General features: G+C 36.6%; 1 protein-coding gene across 4 annotated transcripts in view; it reads left to right on the plus strand.

Annotated features, from left to right (window-relative positions):
• The first annotated feature begins 596 nt into the window (after positions 1 to 596).
• prickle3 (prickle homolog 3) overlaps positions 597 to 21,691 on the plus strand; it is a 33,451-nt gene continuing 12,356 nt past the window's right edge. For 2 of the 4 annotated variants that reach the window (XM_052603614.1, XM_052603615.1), the window contains exons 1-2: positions 597 to 862; positions 5,896 to 5,978. In XM_052603614.1, coding sequence (XP_052459574.1) covers positions 821 to 862; positions 5,896 to 5,978 — 125 coding nt within the window. In that variant the 5' untranslated portion in view covers positions 597 to 820. Of the gene's footprint in view, positions 863 to 5,895; positions 5,979 to 21,368; positions 21,624 to 21,691 lie in introns of those variants that run through there. The other 2 variants (XM_052603617.1, XM_052603616.1) reach the window with 2 other exon arrangements.

Consider the following 21,691-nt stretch of genomic DNA (forward strand, 5'->3'; position numbering starts at 1 on the left):
TTGGACTGTTACTGGTGTAAGTGCTTCCCCCTCACTGAAGACAGCGCCACCTGCTGGGAACAAACCAATCATTTAGACCGCAAACAATGACAAATAATATCACAAATTTACTTCATCTTAAAAATGTTTGCAAAATTGTTTTTTTTTACATTTAACATTTAAAAAAAGAAGTGTTTTGCTATATTCAACGATAGACTGGTAGTGACGAATATTTGTCACTAGATGGCAGCATCTACATTAACTCAGACAATCTCTGTGTGTGGAGTTTTTTTTTTTTTTTTAAAGAGGTTTAAATTATTTAATTATTGATATTACAAGGAGAGGGTGACTTATGAGGACATAACCCATGTCCCCATTTTTAAAAACGCTTATATATCATACAGAATTAGTTTTTTGAGAAAGTAAAAATGCACAAAGTTTCCTGTGAGAGTTAGGGTTAGGTGTAGGGCCATAGAATATACAGTTAGTACAGTATACAAGCAATTACACCTATGGGACGTCCCCACTTTTCACAAAAACAAATATGTATATATTTTCAGAGGAAATGTGTTAATAAACCGAGAGTATGTGTCCTGTGTTTGTGTTGAGAGCTCAGGTCAGTGGTGGTGAGCGGGGGGTGCTCTGTTCCTCAGTTAAACTCTTGTCCTGTAGGTGTAGCCCGTCTGGTTAGGAGCTCTTCTTCTCCTCAGCACGGAGCTCTACAGGCCAGAGAGCACACCCCGGGGAACAGCGAACACAAGTTACGGCGGACTGAAGGAAACTTCGGCGGAAACATGAGAGGCTTCGCGTGAATCCGCGCACGAGACACCGCAGCGCCGACATGTTCACGCGCGGGGCGAAGAAGCGAAGCTCCGGTCGCTCGGTAAGTTGCACTAATGTCGTTGCATCCCGCTTTTATCTCCATATAAATGCATTTGCATTTCCTTTACTAAAGTCTGTCCTCGGTTCTTTGAATGAACAGATCGTGGCTTGAAGTTTTAAAGGTCATTTTAATCCTAGCACGCTGTGTTGATGATCGAGAGTTACTTTTGTGTCTCGCACTTATTCTACCTGAGGAGACTGTTTTCATCTCTAGTTAAATGCACGGAATTGACATAAATAAAACTTACACTCCTGAATTTAATTTGACTCGTATCAGTAATGCTTTCTGGATGCAGCACAGAGTTATCAATTATAATTTTCCCCCCTAACCATTAATGGGGCATTTTTCGTGGTCTTGATAAATATTGTGTTGAGGAGGCGTGGTTTATTTGTGGCTACGTCACCTTTACCTGTACAGGTGACGCCATCGTTTAAGTATAACTTTTCATATAAAACAAATAAATGAGTATTATGATGTGAAATATATTACACTGGATACATTTTACAAAACAAAATAAAAATAATGCACGTGTTTACGCATAGTTTACGTTTAAAATAATATACATAGGCTAATGCAAAATAATTATTTTTGGTTAAAGTATAAACCAGAAAGAATATGTAAAAAAAAAAAAAAAAAAAAGTAATATTCTACAGTTTTAAGAATATTACCAAATGTTTTCATTTCACAGTTAGTCCTGAAATAGTCGGTGCATCTGCATCAGTTATCATCTCAACTGAATGCTTCATATTAAGTTTGGTCCTGAATGTATTTTCCTTCCTGAAGGAAGTGCTTTCTATTAAGGAAATGCACAAAAAGTAAACACAACCTAAAAACATCAGGACACGCTTATATTCACTGAAGATGTGAATTGTATTCGATTATTTTGAATGGATTCCAATGCAACCAGAAACTCTCGGCTCTATGTATTTAAATGTTTACCAGATGGACTTAATCTTGTAGTCGTGTGCATTAAGATAATTTGATATTGTCCTTTCAGTTTTGACCCGGAGTCACAGGCAAGTGTCTTGACAAATAAAAACAGACACATGATCTTTGACATTCGAACACCTCCTTGTATGTCCCTTACTAGCTATTATTCAGAATGTCTTCACTCTCTCCGACTCTACTGGGATTTCAGCATGAGGAAACCACGATGATGGGCCTCATAAAACTTTTAAAAAGTGTTTTTGAGCTTTTGAGCTCTCGTAACTGTTGTCATGGTCACAATCGAGAGGAAATGTCCCCCGAGGGTGTGGACAGGAAGACACCCCGAGGGCATCCTGTCTCACCGTCAGAGACGGGACACAAAGGTGACTCAGACACCAGTTTTCTACATGAACGTAGTATGTTTCTCCACACACACTGTGCATGTCATCAATTCAGTCTTTCACGCTATCTTTACAGTGCAGACACATCCACACATTAATCTGCACAATATCCTCACTCTCACTGGTTAGCAAGTCATTGTTTTGTCTTCATGAAAGTAGTTTATCTGTTGCTTTTCTTACTTGCTTTACTCTTTGTACTTCCTTTACTTGCATTTTTATTTACTTAACATTTACTTAAGTTTATTTTTATACTTAGCTACCTTTGTTATTATTTTATTTTGTAGCTTGCTTGACTTAATTTACATAATTGCATTAATTTCAGCACTGTTATTTCTTATACTTTTGTTACTTTCTTTACTTCAGATACTTGCATTACTTGTCACCTTTAGCATGTTTGTTTCTTGCGTTACATTTCTTATCCTAGTTTCCTTTATAAACTTGCATTACTTGTGTTATTTTTAACACTATTGTTACTTGTTTTACTTTCCTTATAAAACTTTAGTTTAGAGATGTCGGCCAATAATCAGTATCGTGAAATTATCACAAAATTGAAACATTAAATGCCGTTTTGACACTTTAATGTGACGGTATCGTAAGCTCACACTTGACTGAAATGCAAAATAAAAGCAACGTTGCAAATAAAAATATGTTGCCAAATCATTGCTTTTGTTTCATTTATATTTAGCAATTTGTTGTTTTCTTGCAATACTTCATTTTAGTTTAAAAAACTTTTCTTTTGTGGTACTTCACTTCTTTTGCAAGTATATGTGGCATTGAACCGACTCCATAGCCATTGTCACCTGTAAGCTCTTTCTGTAGCTGTGGTCTACTAAAAGCCTCAAAGTCATCATCGCTTAAGTGGAGAGAACAAAGTTCTTTAGGTTCTGAGTTTTATTTATTCACAGACATCTTCCCATTCAAGCGCAAGGTTGGGGGTTCGAATCCCAGGGAACACATGTTAGGAAAAATATTGTTAGCCTGAATGCAATGTAAGTCACTTTGGATAAAAGCGTCTGCTAAATGCATACATTTAATTTATATTTGAGTGTGATTATTATATTTGAAAATAACTTAACTTAATAATAATTAATAACTAAATATCTTGGAATATAATAGTGTTGTAGTTGGTTTTAATCTCTAATTTACCAAACGAGAGGGTTCTGTGTAGTCTACAGTATTAGTTTGGAGAGGGCTTTTTTCCTTAAGAAAACCAAACTATCGTATTGGCATCGACAGACATCATTGTGAATAATCGTCTATCAGTATCAGCTGAGAAATGTCACATCGGTGCATCTACTTTAGTTACCTCTTTTACTTTACATGTGTACATTTACTAGTGTTATTTTTTGACACTGTTGTTACTTGCTTTACTTTCATTACTTTACATGATTTACTTGTGGCACTTTTGTTACTTACATTACTTTGCTTACATTACTAGTTTCATTTTCTTTATTTGCATTTCTTCTATTACTTTGTGTACTTGCATTACTTTTGTTGCTTACTTTACCTGTGTCACATAATGTACTCGAAAAACCTAAAAACTTTGTTTTGAGGACTTTTTGTAGCCCTGGTTAGACAAATTAAAACAAATGACTTTGCAAATTAACATTATTACTTTTATATTTGTATTACTTTCCTTGTTTATGTTGTTACTTTACATGTTAGAGTACATTTGATATTTTTGTTATTTGCATTACTTTGGATACTTTGCAAGTTCTCGTACAACTGATTTCTTGCTTAAGATAAAGTATTTACTGTATTAAGTATACAGTAAATGTTATTGATGTTTTCAATAAAATAAATGTTATAAATAAAACTCAAATACAAAAGCAAATAAATAAAACATGTTCATGTCTTTTTCAAACCCACTTGTAAACATTCACTGTTGTCATATATACTGCTATATGACGCGGCCTTTAGTTTTTCGATGCATGATAGTACCTTTAATCAAATTAATGAATATTGCCAGCTCTAGACCTGTATGGCAGGTTTTCTTTTTTATAACCATTACCAGTTTGATGCTCTGAATATGGCAGTTTTGTTTTTCACAAGACTATCTACGGCTGTGTCTGTACAAGGCTGTGTCTGTCTTTTTTTGTGCAAACCCGTGTTTTACAGGTTGTCTTTCTCCTGAAAGAAAATTAACATTTTTGAGTCCTTGGCAAATTGTATCTTGTCTTGTTTTCAAACTGGTTTTCACTTTCTCGCTGGTTCCTGCTCAGTGTGTGTGTGAGAGAGCAGGCCAGGAGCTTTAGTTTTTTGGCTGTGGTGTTGCTGTTGCCATATATAGGTACACCAAAGATTACAAACACCCTAACCACGTCACTCGCAGGTTTTGAAGAACAAGTTTTCAGTTTTATTGCTTTATTTGTTCCCACAAAAAAGTAGAAGACCTCGAGGCTAAACTAAGCCTGACATAAAGTTGTACTGTAGAAACATCTAGATTTGTACTTAACCCAGAGTTGCTCTTCAACGTTTTGCTGCTGTGTTTTGTTGGAGCAGTCAGTGTTGCAGCCATAGAGAAACAGAACAATCCTGTTAAGGATATTATATACTACTATCCCTTTGACAACACCTGAATGAATTATTTTCTAGATTGTTAATACGTTACAGGTCAGAAAACACAAATCAGTGGACCGTGTCAGCTGGGTGGATGTAGCGAGTCCAGGAATGCATTTATACTACACACCTGCTAACCTTAGTTTATTGACGTTAACTGCTGTACACATTTACACATATGTGACGTTTACAGTATCATTGTTAGTTGTTGTTGAATCACACTGTTTGTTTATTATGGTAAGTTTACAATGTAGCTAACAATGTACTAAAAAAGGTTTTTCATTTGTGTTTTTAAAAGTTTTGCGCACAGTCAACGAACATTGTGAAAATGATCCCCATTCTCTCAGATAAAACTGCAAAAACTAAAACGCTGTATTATACAAGCCATGCCAGCAGTTGGCGATGTCACTTTGTAAAGAAACACCACTAGGGATTGGGGACACCACTTATTTTGTTTTCCGACACCATACCGATATTTTTAAAGGCCAGTATCACTATCGTCGATATCGATATATGATACTTTTAAACTGAACTTTTAAATTGATACTAAGAGTAAAATAGCTAATGATACCCACTTAACATTATATTTGAAACACATTTTAGCATTCAATACGCTTTAATTGCAACTTATTAGGTTATATTTATGTTATGAAATATATTTACTGTAGTGGAAACCATGGAAATCTACAAATGCTATGGTTTCTTATGAAACTCTCAGGAAACGCAGCTCTGTTTTGACCTATTTAATGCATACTTCACACATTAACTTTTTTGTTAAATAAAATCACTGGTAAAAAAAAAAAAAATCACTGTAGTATGGAAATTGTTATTATATCAATACTTCAGAATCCCTACTACAGTATTGCACACATACCTACAAACTGAGCATGTAATATGCATGCGCAGGAGGTCTTTTTATTCTCACCAATTTGTGTTATTATGACACAAACATGATAACAGTATCAAAAACGTGCCTCCAAAATGCATTTCTTTTGTTGTTGTTAAATGGTGTCATGTCATTGCCCCATTAGTTCAGATCAAATTTTATTTCCAATTTATTTCGAAATGCAGATTAATATAACCTGCAGTAAAATAAGATGCACATTATTAAATAGTTTTGACCGTGTGTGTAATTGTGTGTCGCAGACAGAGGCGGAGGATCCGGACCAGGGACAGCCATGTTTGCGCTGTGCAGAACAGTGTCCTGGCTTCCGCATGCATGGATGGAGGTAAGACCGCCGTGCTAAAACTTGAGGAAAGACCCAGAAAGAACTCCCATGTCCTCCTTTTTACTGTATTTTTTGTCATTGAAATGAAAATGATGCGAGCCAGATTCAAAGCAACACGTTCGATATGAGCACCACAGGATCCGACCCTTGACTTACTTCTGAAGGACATTTGTCTCAAGCCTGAGAGCGTACAGACGGAAACATAACATCCTTAGACATAACACTTTGGATTATTGTTTTAGTTATACTTTTGTTTTGAAATTACTTTGCGGAAAAGGAAAGGAGGGAAAATGGCCCTGATAAAGTGCAGTCTGTCAGGACCAGATACGTGTGTGTGTGTGCGGTGAGTGAGACCTGGGACGCGAGACATGTGTGTAACGTGAGACGTCTAATCATATTTCCAGAGCAGGTAATGAGAGTCGCAGTGTGTTTACACTGACCACACTTCACTTTTACACCATTAGACGAGCCATCAGATGAAGGATGAAGAACTTTAGTGTAGCTGCAGTGTGTGTTTGTGTTTTCTGCTCTCTAATGCTGATTGCACTATAATATTGCAGGATTCTTGATTGTTATTTCTGGGAATGAGTTTATGACTCCAACATTATTCACATTTAAACAATCCAGATCGTTTGGAGTCAGCTGGTAAATATGCTCTCTTGGCTGTTTACAAGACGCTGTTCACTTTCTTTGCTGGCAGCTGCAAAATTTTACAGACAGACTTGTGAATGTATGGTATTATACACAATGTGTTGTTTTTGTTGTTGTTGTTGTTGTTGTTGTTTTTAATAACTATTCCAAGAATTCTACTTTTGAATTGTAAACAATTTTGAGTCCGTTTTGCAACCATTATGTTTCAGCCGTTGTGTTAAGAAGCCAGACAATGACCTGGAACAAATGCTAAAGGACATGAGGCATTCCTGTGTGTGTGTGTGTGTGTGTGTGTGTGTTTACATAGCTGTACATTGAAGGAACATTTTTGAAAGAACTTTTTTTAAATGGTTTAACATAAACCAATATAAATAAACAAAATGTAAAAATGGTTCACGAAGTTGACAAACTAAGGCTAACGAAAATAATTTTAAGCAATTGAAATATATCTGAAATAAAATATAGTCATTAGATAACAAAAATGAATTAAACTTAGGAAATTCTATGTATTGTCTTGGCAAGTTGAAAATTACTAAAACTGAAATAAAAATGAATTGAAGCTAAATATTAAAAACTCAAAGAAAATGACAAACGTATAATCACTTAACGTAAAATTATAATAAAAATAAAAATATATAAAAATGAAAGATGATTAAAATATTAATGAAGAACAATAATGCATAAACTTATTACTAAAATAACATTTAGAAATAAATAACAAAGATTACATTGGAGTAGGATTAGTCTGGCATTATTATATTTACATAAAATAGCATGAAGTCTATGGTATTTCCTCATTGAGCCCCTGGCAGCAAACATGATAGCATGTGCATCAAGTGCAAAATGATAGTCTTTTGGGTTTGTATCATTCAGATTCAGAAAAAACTAAATAATTTCTTTTGCAGGTCTGCTTAATACATAATTTCACATGAAATTTGGTAGTGCATCAAATGTGGAACCACAATAAAGTCAGTAAAAAAATCTGGGGATTAAAATTCAGATATATTTTTTCGAGATGGAATGCCTTCAATAATCGGCTAATTTCTTTTCACTGAACTCATACAAAGTTCCCTACATTTTCAAGTTTGAGGATGCCATATAGTACATAAAAAATGGCCTACTATATAAATACACACACATGCCTCTCTTTAGGGGATGTATCTGGAGTTTATACTGCTAGGTGAATAAATGTGTGTGCATCAGATCAGATTAAATTAGTGAGACGGCACTGTTGGTCTCGGTCTAAATGAGCAGAACAGAAAGTAGCCATAAATCCTGTACCTGCGCTCTTCAATCTCACGCCTGCGGTTCTGTCCAGAGTCATACATCAACATGAGGTGAAATCTAATCTTTTGCCCATTCTTCCAGTCAATCACTCTTCATTTGACCACAAACTAATCTAGTAAACAGAAGCAATCACATCTAGAAGTGCAATGACATGGCTCCAATCTGATTATGTGCTGCTTTAATCTTTGTGAAGTATTCAGATTGTGCTCAACAAGCTCAGGAGCATCATGCAAAAATCAGCATTATTTGCTACTGTCCATCACTGCAACTTTCATTTTGTTAATTTGTGACCCTGGAGCACAAAAACAGTCTTAAGTTGCAATAGTCAAAAAAACAAACCCTGCATGGGTCGCAATTATAATTTTTCCTTGTACGCCAAAAATCATTAGGATATTAAGTAAAGATCATGTTCCGTGAAGACATTTTGCAAATTTCCCTTACTGTAAATATCAATCAATCACCTTTATTTATAATGCGCTTTAAACAAAATACATTGCGTCAAAGCACTGAACAACATTCATTTGGAAAACAGTGTCTCAATAATGCAAAATGATAGTTAAAGGCAGTTCATCATTGAATTCAGTGATGTCATCTCTGTTCAGTTTAAATAGTGTCTGTGCAATCATTTGCAATCAAGTCAATGATATCGCTGTAGATGAAGTGACCCCAACTAAGCAAGACAGAGGTGACAGCGGCAAGGAACCGAAACTCCATCAGTGACAGCATGGAGAAAAAACCTTGGGAGAAACCAGGCTCAGTTGGGGGGCCAGTTCTCCTCTGACCAGACGAAACCAGTAGTTCAATTCCAGGCTGCAGCAAAGTGAGATTGTGCAGAAGAATCATCTGTTTTCTGTGGTCTTGTCCTGGTGCTCCTCTGAGACAAGGTCTTTACAGGGGATCTGTATCTGGGGCTCTAGTTGTCCTGGTCTCCGCTGTCTCTCAGGGCAGTAGAGGTCCTTTCTAGGTGCTGATCCACCATCTGGTCTGGATACGTACTGGATCCGATGACTGCAGTGACCCTCTGATCTGGATACAGACTGGATCTGGTGGCCACGGTGACCTCGGAACAAGAGAGAAACAGACAAACATTAGCGTAGATGCCATTCTTCTAATGATGTAGCAAGTACATAGGGTGTTATGTGAAGTGTTTCCGGTTCCGGTTTACCTAATTGATGCAGCCTAAAAAATGGATTTGGATATTAAAAGCGTATTAGTATGTTATGTGTAAGCCAGGTTAAAGAGATGGGTCTTTAATCTAGATTTAAACTGCAAAAGTGTGTCTGCCTCCCGAACAATGTTAGGTAGGTTATTCCAGAGTTTAGGCGCCAAATAGGAAAAGGATCTGCCGCCCGCAGTTGGTTTTGATATTCTAGGTATTATCAAATTGCCAAATTGAGTTTTGAGAACGTAGCGGACGTAGAGGAGTATAATGTAAAAGGAGTTCATTCAAATACTGAGGTGCTAAACCGTTCAGGGCTTTATAAGTAATAAGCAATATTTTAAAATCTACACAATGTTTGATAGGGAGCCAGTGCAGTGTTGACAGGACTGGGCTAATATGGTCATACTTCCTGGTTCTAGTAAGAACTCTTGCTGCTGCATTTTGGACTAGCTGTAGTTTGTTTACTAACCGTGCAGAACAACCACCCAATAAAGCATTACAATAATCTAGCCTTGAGGTCATAAATGCATGGATTAACATTTCTGCATTTGACATTGAGAGCATAGGCCGTAATTTAGATATTTTTGAGATGGAAAAATGCAGTTTCACAAATGCTAGAAACGTGGCTTTCTAAGGAAAGATTGCAATCAAATAGCACATCTAGGTTCCTAACTGATGACGAAGAATTGACAGAGCAACCATCAAGTCTTAGACAGTGTTCTATGTTATTACAAGCAGAGTTTTTAGGCCCTATGATTAACACCTCTGGTTTTTCAGAATTTAGCAGTAAGAAATTACTCTTCATCCAATTTTTTATATCGACTATGCATTCCATTAGTTTTTCAAATTGGTGTGTTTCACCAGGCTGCGAGGAAATATAGAGCTGAGTATCATCAGCATAACAGTGAAAGCTAACACCATGTTTCCTGATGATATCTCCCAAGGGTAACATATAAAGCATGAAGAGTAGAGGCCCTAGTACTGAGCCTTGAGGTACTCCATACTGCAATTGTGATCGATATGATACATCGTCATTCACTGCTACGAACTGATGCCGGTCATATAAGTACGATTTAAACCATGCTAATGCACTTCCACTGATGCCAACAAAGTGTTCAAGTCTATGCAAAAGAATGTTGTGGTCAATTGTGTCAAACGCAGCACTAAGATCCAATAAAACTAATAGAGAGATACACCCACGATCAGATGATAAGAGCAGATCATTTGTAACTCTAAGGAGAGCAGTCTCAGTACTATGATACGGTCTAAATCCTGACTGGAAATCCTCACATATACCATTTTTCTCTAAGAAGGAATATAATTGTGAGGATACCTCCTTTTCTAGTATCTTGGACAGAAAAGGGAGATTTCGAGATTGGTCTATAATTAACAAGTTCTTTGGGGTCAAGTTGTGGCTTTTTTATGAGAGGCTTAATAACAGCCAGTTTGAAGGTTTTGGGGACATATCCTAATGACAATGAGGAATTAATAATAGTCAGAAGAGGACCTATGACTTCTGGAAGCACCTCTTTTAGGAGCTTAGATGGTATAGGGTCTAACATACATGTTGTTGGTTTAGATGATTTAACAAGTCTATACAATTCTTCCTCTCCTATAGTAGAGAGAGTAAATATGTCAAAACTTAATATTTTGTTTAGTATCATGCATTGCTAAGAGCTTAAATTGGACAACTTCAACGGTGATTTCACCCTCAGATTCCAGATTTTAATAAACTAATAAACCATACATCAATGGAAAGCTTATTTATTCAGCTTTCATGTGATGTATATACCTCAATTTTGAAAAAATTGACACTTAAGACTGGTTTTGTGGTCCAGGGTCACATATTCGACCCGTTCTGCCTCGTTCTTTTCTTCACAGACTCTTTCCCACACATCCACCCATCTGCCCTCTGTTTCGTGTCCTAATCTGTCTCGTCAGGCTAATAAGATCAGTCCTTTCAGGTCCTTCTGCTGCCAGGACTGCAGGAATAGAGCCACCCGACTCCCACACTTTCCCTCCTCTCTCAAGAGTTGTCCTCTTCTGTCTCCCTACTCTTTCTACTTGATTTAGTCATTGACTTGCCCTCATTCACTCGCTCTCATTTCCCTTCATTACATCACATGTTTAGGTTAAGGTCAGTGTTGGGGAGTAACTTCTAAACGCAGCAATGCTTACTGTACTAGTAGCATTTTATCAGTGGGACAGTAGTTTGGCAGTTTTCTAAGTCAATGGCATTTCCAGGAACTACTTTTTTTGAGCTTTTTTTTCTGGTCAGTACGATTTGTTTTTGAAAGAAATCTCTTATTCTCACCAAGGTTGAATTTATTAAAAGTAAAACAGTAGCTAATAGTAATTGTGACTCTGGTGGGCAACCCGGCCTTTTTAGCATGAACAACACACTCTTGTTGAATTAACACTTTGAGGAAGAAACAAAGGAAAAGGGATTTCTAACCATAAATTTATTAGCATGAACTTAAATTAATGCAAAGTCATTGCATTACATTCAGCACCAAATTTAATTTAAAAACACACCTAAACACCTTATTGTTGTGACTTAATTAGGTGTGATTTAGCTAGATGGTGATCGTGTGTGCCAGTATTATGTTATGTCTATTAATAGACTAGTCCCAGAAAGCGTGCCAGCTGAGCAGAAGCAGACAGAGAGAGAGAGAGAGCGAGAGGGTGAGCATTCATCATGTACTCCAGCAGACACGCATGACGAGTTAGATGTTGTCCAAGACAGTTGTGATGGAGGTTGTCCAGCTCTTGTGAGATTTTGATTGAGTTACCAGTGACCTCCTGGTAATTATAAGAGTCTGGCAGGATGATAGTAGCTGAATAACACATGGAGAGTCAAGCAGCCATTACTCAACCGCTAACTGCTGCCATCGTGAAAATCTCCATCTGTTTCTAAAACCATATCCCTCCATAACTCATGCAACTCTTTAGCAAAGAATGCTGTTTATACTGCATTATATTTATTATTGTCATTATGTACTTCAAAAGCATGACTGAAGTAACACAGGGAATTTGCATATCAGTATAGAGTGCTTTAGTGCCCAATTTCCCATTCATTTTTTCCCATAGGGTTTAGAATTTCTTTTAATTATAATAAAGTGTTTTAAGCCATGAACTAGCTACAAGGACTATCAAAACATTACATACTTTGATTTGAAGCAAAATAAGTAGATGAAAACCTGACAAAATGACCTTAGTGATGGAAAGAACCACAATCCCATGAAGCATTGTGAATGACATTATAGTTGGATTAAAAACAACAGAGAAATACAAAACTGTTTATTCAAAGGGTTAGTTCACCCAAAAAATGAAAATAAAAGGCTACATTTTACTCACCCCGAGGCATCCTAGGTGTATATGACTTTCTTCTTTCAGATAAGAGTTATATTAAAAATGATCTTTTATCTTTCAAGCTCTATCATTGCAGTCAGCGGGTATTGCGTTGCTTCAAGATTTGAAATTGCAAAGATGTCAGCTGTTACTACGCAGAGCCGTTGTTAATAGAGAAGATGCGCAAATCCACTTCATTTTCAGCGTTTTTTGGCGCATCTTCTCAGTTAACAACGGCTCTGTGTAGTAACAGCTGATCTATGTGAAATCACGCACCTGATGGAATTAACAGCTGATTAGAAAACCGGCTTTACTGACGAGATGCGCATAACGATCGGCCGATCGTGATCGGAGCACCCCTAATAAAAAGCACCGTTCCATAAAAAAAAAAAAAAAAAAGTGTCTCAAATGGCTCCGTGAGGTGAACAAAGGCCTGTAGTGAATCAATGCACTTCATAAAAAATATCCATATTTAAAATGTAATAATTATTTTAATATAGCTTGCGAAAAATGTTGTAAAACGGAAGCAGTTCCGTGAAAATTATGTATGAGGTCAGCATTGCGCATGCGCCAGTGAGTCTCGTGGAAACCAACTTTTGTTTACAGGATCAAAAGAAGCAAAGTTTCCTTACTTTAGCAAAGGTAAACCAGTCACCTCTTGGTTTATATCAAAATCCTCCAACAAATCTTTGTTTTGTTTATCTAATTAGTGACCGATGTTTTGTTCTTTTTCGCTACGTTTCCACGTGCATCACTTCTGAGCAGCACATGCGCAAAGCTAACCTTATACGTAATTCTGAGCGCAAGCTCAATTAAAGTGATTATTTGAAAGCTGGACCTGAACCCGCCGAGAAGACACAGACCCGACTGGACCCGATTGTCACACATTCCACCTTAAATTGCTATTACAGTCAATAAACCTGTTGCAAAAATACATCTTTTTGTCTTACCTAATTTAGGGAGACGTAGTCTCTCTTCCTTGTACCTGACTGCCTTTGATGCATTACAATCCTCCGACAAGAAAGTTATCCATGTTATTCCTCTCGTTATTCCAAGTCCAAGCTGAATCCACTCATTATTTCAGCTTCAAAAGTCCACTTGATGTCACGGTGACAGATGACAAATGCAACTGTGCACATGTACATTTTGACTCGAGTTAACTCTAAAAGAGCCGATTTATAAGCCGATATTTTGATTGTGAAAATAAACTGGATATTAGACCCATTTCCTATAAACTGCACTTACACAACATTCAATAGTAAAATATCTGCCTGTTCTATGTATGTGGGCTGTAAAAAACATTTTCCAGAAGGGATTATGTTAAAAAAACAATTGCACATCAAAAGTATATATTTTTTAATTATCAAAAACAGTCTGGTTTTAAACATTTAACACTTTTACTTTCTTCCAGTTTAAGCTGGTTTTAACAGTTTGTGTGTGTACTGTAAATAAATTATAATACTAAAGTTAAAGTATTTGCAGAAGTAGTCCCACACTTTGCTGCTACAGCATTCACCTTTTTCAGCCATCTGAAGAGAGACAGAAAGAATAAGCATGTGTATTAATAATATCACCATGTATCATTACTCATGTCATCATTAGAATTATAATAATAATAAACAGGGATCTCCTACATAGGCAAAAATTATATATATATATATATATATATATATATATATATATATATATATATATATATATATATATATATATTATTTATATATATATATATATATATATTATTTATATTTTTTTGTCTAGCAATAGGTTAGAGCTGAAGATCTTTGCCCGAACCCGACGGGACCCGGGCTTAAGGGCTTAATTTCTATCATCTTACGCGGGCTCGGGCTTGCGCTCCGGTTTGCGAGGTAAACGAGCGCTCATGTGATGTGTTTTGATTAGCGCGAGAAAGATGCGAAAATGAATGCTGAGCAGGTGTAATGGAGGCTTGCCTCTGGTGATTACGTTTTGGTTGCACCAGCAACTAAAGCAAAGTCTGAGGTGTGAAAATTTTTGACCATGATTATAATGAGAATAATGAGTTAATAATGACGCACCATCAGGAACGCGCAGAAGACATCTACAGTGGATTCAATCATTTTCCTCCACAAAACCATGTAGACCTAGCCTTATCTCTGTGAGTAAAGGTTTTTCAAATGATAACTAAATATTCATTGAGTCTTAAATGCATAATGTTGAAAGAGTATTTACGCTAATGTTGGCATTATTCTTTTATTAAATAAAGCAAATCCGGCGGAGCCTTTATCTTAATTTCGTTATTGCCAAATACCCATCTTAATTTAAAATTTATCTTAATTTAATTTTTTTTAAATGACTCGTTTTTATTGGTGCATTGGTCTATTTATAGGTTAAATGAGCCTATGTCTAGAATGCTGAGATGTTACGATGTCACAGAAGACTTATTTTATTTCTTTATTCCAACTTCCAAGTGGTCTAGTCTACGTTAGTTATGAGTAAATTATGTTAAAACATGAATAAATTGCTCATTGTTGGCAAAAGGCAAAAGAGCTGTGTGCGTGCGCACATTTTGAATAATGTCGGGCTGTAAACGGGTTCGGGCTTTAAAAAAGCTGTCAATCAAAATGTACTTGTCGGGCTCGGGCCGAAACCTGTCGGGCTCGGGTCCTGTCGGGCCTAACTTTTAAGGCCCGATTACAGCTCTACAATAGGTATTACCTATTACCTACTTATATTTAACAATATTATTACAACATTTTCCTGTTATGTCTGTAAAGCTGCTTTGAAACAATCTGTAAAAAAGAAAAGAAAAAAAAAGCGCTTGTTCAGCTCACATTTATTTACATGTCCCCTCTGGTTTAATCATTTCTGACGCACCTACTGTAGTTACTGTAACTACACTATATTTGCTCTCACAGACACATTCACAACGGACCCGTATATCTACTCTTCTCTTTGTGCAGTCTGAATCAAAACATCGTCATATGCTGGTGAACGTAAAGTTAGCCTACTGTTACCGGAAGATCACGGAATCAATTCGAAGTTGAATGGTTAACGTTAGTGTCATGAACACACCACTGTCAATTTTGAGAAGAACCACCTTCAAACAAGTTAATAGCAAGCATTTAAGGGGCCTGCTAAAAAGGAAGCCATATTAGCGTTAGAATAACATAACAGTTGTTGTTTTTTCGAGGCACGCTGTACATAACTTCTAGTCATTGACTACACGCGCACCCCTGCCACAGTTACGCGGTCATTATGTGGGAAACAATGCAGATATATTTAGAATAAGTTAAATGCAAACGTTATACAATCGTTTGACCTCTTATTTACTTTCGTGCTCTTCCACTGATAAACATGGTATTAGCTTTGTGGCTAATCTAATATAGCAATGCATTAGCGGCTGTAAGTGATGTTACAGAATATTTAGAAATGATAACGATAGGACCTTTAGCTAGAACTACCACACCGTTTTTATATAACTTAGTGTATGAACTAAATCATTTCACATGAGGGAAGCATGAGACTGTTTCTCATGTTTTATCGGCCGTTATAAACGCAGATGCCGATTTAAATGCAATAAGCTCATATCGGCCGATAATATCGTTCGGGCTCTAAATCTTTAAGATTAAACGGTTCATTTATATTATTATAAAAAATTATTGAAAAGCGCGATTTTGCGGTCGAAGTGTCCCTCACTGGTTGCCATAGAAACATGAGACGTGCTCGAGACTGCACATGCGTGCTAGCTGTATCAACCTAAAATATGCTTTGACGCAATTTGAGTGTCATAGAAAACATTATCACCATGCTTGCACTTGCATTAACTCTGAGTCTGCGCGCTCTGCTTCTAACGACAGAGAGAGAGAGAAAGAGATCGCTTTTTTTTTGGCTCTCACTTTTCTTTTCCTAATTTTACAAGTTGCAAGTTACAAAAAACACAAGCAGTGTCTGATCTCGGCCGGGTAAGTGCACTCTCTGCTGTGTGCTGTTTCCTTAGTTGTGTTTGTTGTTTACCATTTACATGTTGTACACCTCCCCATGTTAACAAACTCTCAAAACAAAATTGTGAATCCCACGAGCGGCGCTTGCAAAGGACTCCGAGTTAGACAAATCAGGCTTTGTGTGTACAGTACAGGAGTGCCATACTGATAAGGAAATGAATGCCACATGTTCTGTACATGTACGCTAACGTACTTGTGAAAATCAAAGGATACTTTGGGCTTAAGACTCAAAACTATCTGTTTTATAAAGGATCTTTAACTTGACATGTTTTGACTTGACTGGACCACATCAAAGATGTAAAGATTGACAAGAATGAAGAGACTGACAAACATGCTGACAGAGGCCTTGTTAAAACATTCTGGCTGACGGATACTTTCTCCATTGATTGACAAGCTTATTAAAACCTAACCTCCATTCATTTGGTTGCAATAGCAGTCTTAGTGGTTTTTATAGTAAATCAAACTCAATTTTAAAATTTTCTTAAGAAAATATGAGTGCTGCAGCAAGGGTGACACCATGTTTAATTTTTTGACAGCAATGAAAACGAAGTGGTGAATGTTAGGTTCATGGAAACCTGGAAGTACAGCGTGTTAAGTGGATTGTATTGTTGTTTAACAACATACCGACTGTTCAGCTGACAAAACAACTTTCCAGAAGACTTTCACTAGACAAAAAAAAATACCGCTTTGATAGTTTGAAAATTGTGTGATCTTGGACCTTTATACAGTACATTCTATTGTAACTGTAAGTCTATTATCATTTTCACCCACGTAAAAGTTCAATATAAAAAGTTAAAATATCTAACCTGAAGGCATTTGTGACAATGTAAAAAAAAAACAACAGCAAGGTTACAGTGAGTCATTTAATTGATGGGAATGGTGCCAATTTTTGGAGAAGAAATTGAAGCTTATAATTTAAAAAATGTATCTATGCTGTTCTAGCTGTTTAAATAATGCTATTTAGAGTTTTTTAATGGCATTTTAATGGCATTTTTTCTTATGGCATTGGGAAGTTGGATATAACTTCCCAGTATAACACCGGAGTTAAATGAGTGAATTATACACACTAAAATCATGTTAACATGCATATTAGTCTTACTATATAGTATTTTAGTAGTATTCTCACAGCAACCCATATATATATACACAGTACAGACCAAAAGTTTGGACACACCTTCTCATTCAAAGAGTTTTCTTTATTTTCATGACTATGAAGATTGTAGAGTCACACTGAAGGGCTAACATCAAGGGCTATTTGACCAAGAAGGAGAGTGATGGGGTGCTGCTCCAGATGACCTGGCCTCCACAGTCATCGGACCTGAACCCAATCGAGATGGTTTAGGGGTGAGCTGGACCGCAGACAGAAGGCAAAAGGGCCAACAAGTGCTAAGCATCTCTCGGGGAACTCCTTCAAGACTGTTGAAGACCATTTCAGGTGACTACCTCTTGAAGCTCATCAAGAGAAAGCCAAGAGTGTGCAAAGCAGTAATCAAAGCTAAAGGTGGCTACTTTGAAGAACCTACAATACGACTGTGTGTGTGTATATATATATATATATATACGCAGCGTGGCACAGTTGAAGCTTTCTCTCATTTTGTAAGAGAAATTTTCTGTGGTAATCAGTCACAGTTACACCACCAATGCTGTCCATTGAGTTTAACTTAAATTAAAACCAGAATATTCTTTTAAGATGAAAGAGGCAAAAGAGAGGCAACTTCATACTATACATCTTTAGCTGTTATAGATGAGAACATGTTTGAAAAATGAAATCTGACACATGTTAGTGAGGGAGGAGGCAGAGGGGAGGGATGGTGAAGGAAGGCATCTATTGTTTGGGTCCAGTGTTGGCTTCAGTGGCCTGAGGGGCGAGAAGCAGAGAAGCAGAGAGGAGCGTCATTTGACTCGGCTCAAGCGGGATGACGTTTTATTCGCTACGCTGCCACTGAAGAGTGGCTAAACTTGATTAAACTTTCTTAAGTTTGAACAGTTCGACACATTACAGCTCTTAAAAACCAAATTGGAAATGGATTTTGCTGTGTCATGGACGGCACTGTAATCAAGGTAATATTCTCTGGATACTGATCACTTGGTGTTCGGTGCCTTAGAATAGGATCTTGTAAAGCATATCAAAAAGGTTTGTGTTTGATCCCATCTGACAGGAAGTCTGTTCGACAGTCAGAACAGCAGCAGTTATGATGATGATTGACGATGATGATGATGATGATGTATTGGCTGTAGTTTGGCAGAACTGTGCTGTTGTCTTGTGGGAGTTTTTCTCTGGTTTCTTTGTTGAATAACAGATTTTGGAGTATTTATTCAGTTTTAAATATTGTCTAAAATTTTGTAAATATTCCACCTCAGATTTTTCAGACAAGTAGCTTATGAATGCAGAAATGCAGTTTTATAATAAATAATGCATGATTACTGGACTGTGGAGGGAAACCGTTTTTTACAATGGCAGATATAATAAATCAAGTTAAAATAAGTTGCACATCATTATTCTACTATGGGGGGGGGGTTGTCTGAAAGTGGCTAGATATCAAAATTAATAGGGTAAATTTATCTATTAAGCTCACCAAAGTCTACATTGAGACAATTTCAAGGTACAAGATTTAATTACAAAAAGTTATTTTAAAACAAAAGATTAATCTCTAACACAAAAATATTACATTTTATTCTAAATGGCAAAAATTATAAATCATTCAAACTGTTTTTTCTTCACATCAACAACTTTAATTGAGTTACACAACATAGATGAATTTCAATGATGTATACTGACTTAACTGCATTATAACATTTAATAATAATAAAAAAATACAATTACAATACTTGGGAGTTTCAGAACAATTAAAAGCACACTGAACAACAACAGACATGTTTGTCACCATAATGTATTTAATAGAAACAATATTTTATAAGAGTAAGCTCCTTTTATTAAGTCACATTTTCAACACAAACATTTTAACAGTCGCCAAAATGTGAATCTGTATGGAGCACAGATATTCGCAGGGTATTTTTGAATGGTAGTAGCTATTCAAACTACAAAAAAAAAAATATAACATTTTAACCAGGCCGTTTCTGTTAATACATGTCTTGTAATATGTATTAAAATAAAATAAAAAAGATTTTGCAAAATAAATAATCTAGGTAATATATTAAGTTAATAAATTTTATCATGAACAACTTTTAATAAAAATGCCCATTTAAGAATCTTCTCTTTTGGTCAAAGTTTTCAGACAGCTTTTAAAATGGCGGAGTTATAGGAGGTATGTAGTAACAAACACCTCAGTCTGTTAAGACATTAAATTGGATAATACATAATTTTTTCTTTTTATAATCGGAGCTCAAATATGTAGGTGTGCTTAAAGTGCTTTAAACACTTTGTCTCTGATCTTTGTTTGTTTTTTGCGATGTTTTGATATATAATATATTGATAATAACTTAATTACAGTTACTGAATTATCTATCATATCGTGCTAATGAATTATATTCATTATTTAATATACAAGACAACTTCGGTGAGATTTTTTATTTTTTATAAATAGATACTTTAAGTAAATATTAAAGTTTTCCAAAGTGACAGTAAAGACATTTTAGAATGTTACAAACACTCAATTTGAAATAAATGCTGTTCTTTTAAACATTCTATTTCATCAAAGAATCCTGAACATCAACAACAACAAAAACATTATAAAGCAGCACAGCTGTTTTCAACATTGATAACCAGAAATGTTTCTTGAGCAGCAAATCAGCATACTGCATTGATTTCTGAAGATCATGTGACTCTGAAAACTGGAGGAATGATGCTGAAAATACAGCTTTGATCACAGGAATAAATTATATTACATAATATTATAAAATGTATTCAAAAATAAAATATTCATGTTTAATTGTAATAAGACCACACAATACAACTGATTTAACTGTGTTTTAATCTACTTACTGTGTAAATATATGATTATATATAATATTGTCTTATTGACTTAAGTTCGGCTGAGGACACGGAGTGACGGCTTACACAGAGAAGAAGGGATTGGTAGAAAGGAGTGGTGGATAGGTGGAGGAAGAGAGTAAAATCAGTGAAAAGCTGCTTTTGTCTTCCATCTGTGCTTGTTCAGCCTCTGTCACCAAAACCCTACACACACTATCAGACATACTTTCTATTTCCCTGTCAGACATGGGGACTGAAGCTGTCCATTAAAATGAACTGATGTCTGATTTAGAACACCAGCGCCTCTCTCATAACTGTACTGAGGAGGATTACACCCCCATCCATCCGTCCACACACACACACACACACACACACACATACACACTCACTCACTCACTCACTCACTCACACACACACACACACACTCACGCACACTCACACTAACACACACACTCACTCACTCACACACACACACACACTCACGCACACACTCACTCACTCACTCACACACACACACTCACTCACTCACTCACTCACTCACTCACTCACTCACTCACTCACTCACACACACACTCACGCACACTCACACTAACACACACACTCACTCACTCACTCACACACACACAAACACACTCACTCACACACACAAACACTCACACTATCACACTCACACACACACACACACACACACAAACACTAACACGCTCACACACACTCACGCACACAAACACACACACTCACACTAACACACACACTCACTCACACACACACTCACTCACACACTCACTCACTCACTCACACACTCACTCACTCACTCACACACACACACACACACACTCACTCACACACTCACTCACACACACACTCACTCACACACTCACTCACACACACACACACACACACACTCACACGCACACACACACTCACACACACATACACTCTCACACACACGCACTCACACGCACACACACACTCACACACACATACACTCTCACACACACACACACACTCACACACACACACAGGCCGCTCTATTCCCGCTTCACCTCCGTGTGGACCTGTAGACCCGGCTCTGACCTCATTCTCAGCGTGACACAGAGAGAAAGCAGAGATGAAGGGGTTTGATATCATGAACACGTGTTCATCAGTCACAGCTGCGCTCCGTCCGAGGACGACGCTTGTTTTGAGTTTTGTTGGGACAAAGTCAGGATAGAGGACTAGTTTCTTTGAAAAGTGTGTCGCACCTGGACATTTTCTGGCTGATTCTTGAGCTGTATTCAGTACGTATTCATTCATTCTCTTTTAATCTAATGTTTTTAGGATTACTGATTGTTTTCATTACATTAGT

The sequence above is a fragment of the Carassius gibelio genome, chromosome A8 (genome assembly GCF_023724105.1).
Source record: "Carassius gibelio isolate Cgi1373 ecotype wild population from Czech Republic chromosome A8, carGib1.2-hapl.c, whole genome shotgun sequence".
Taxonomy (NCBI): domain Eukaryota; kingdom Metazoa; phylum Chordata; class Actinopteri; order Cypriniformes; family Cyprinidae; genus Carassius; species Carassius gibelio.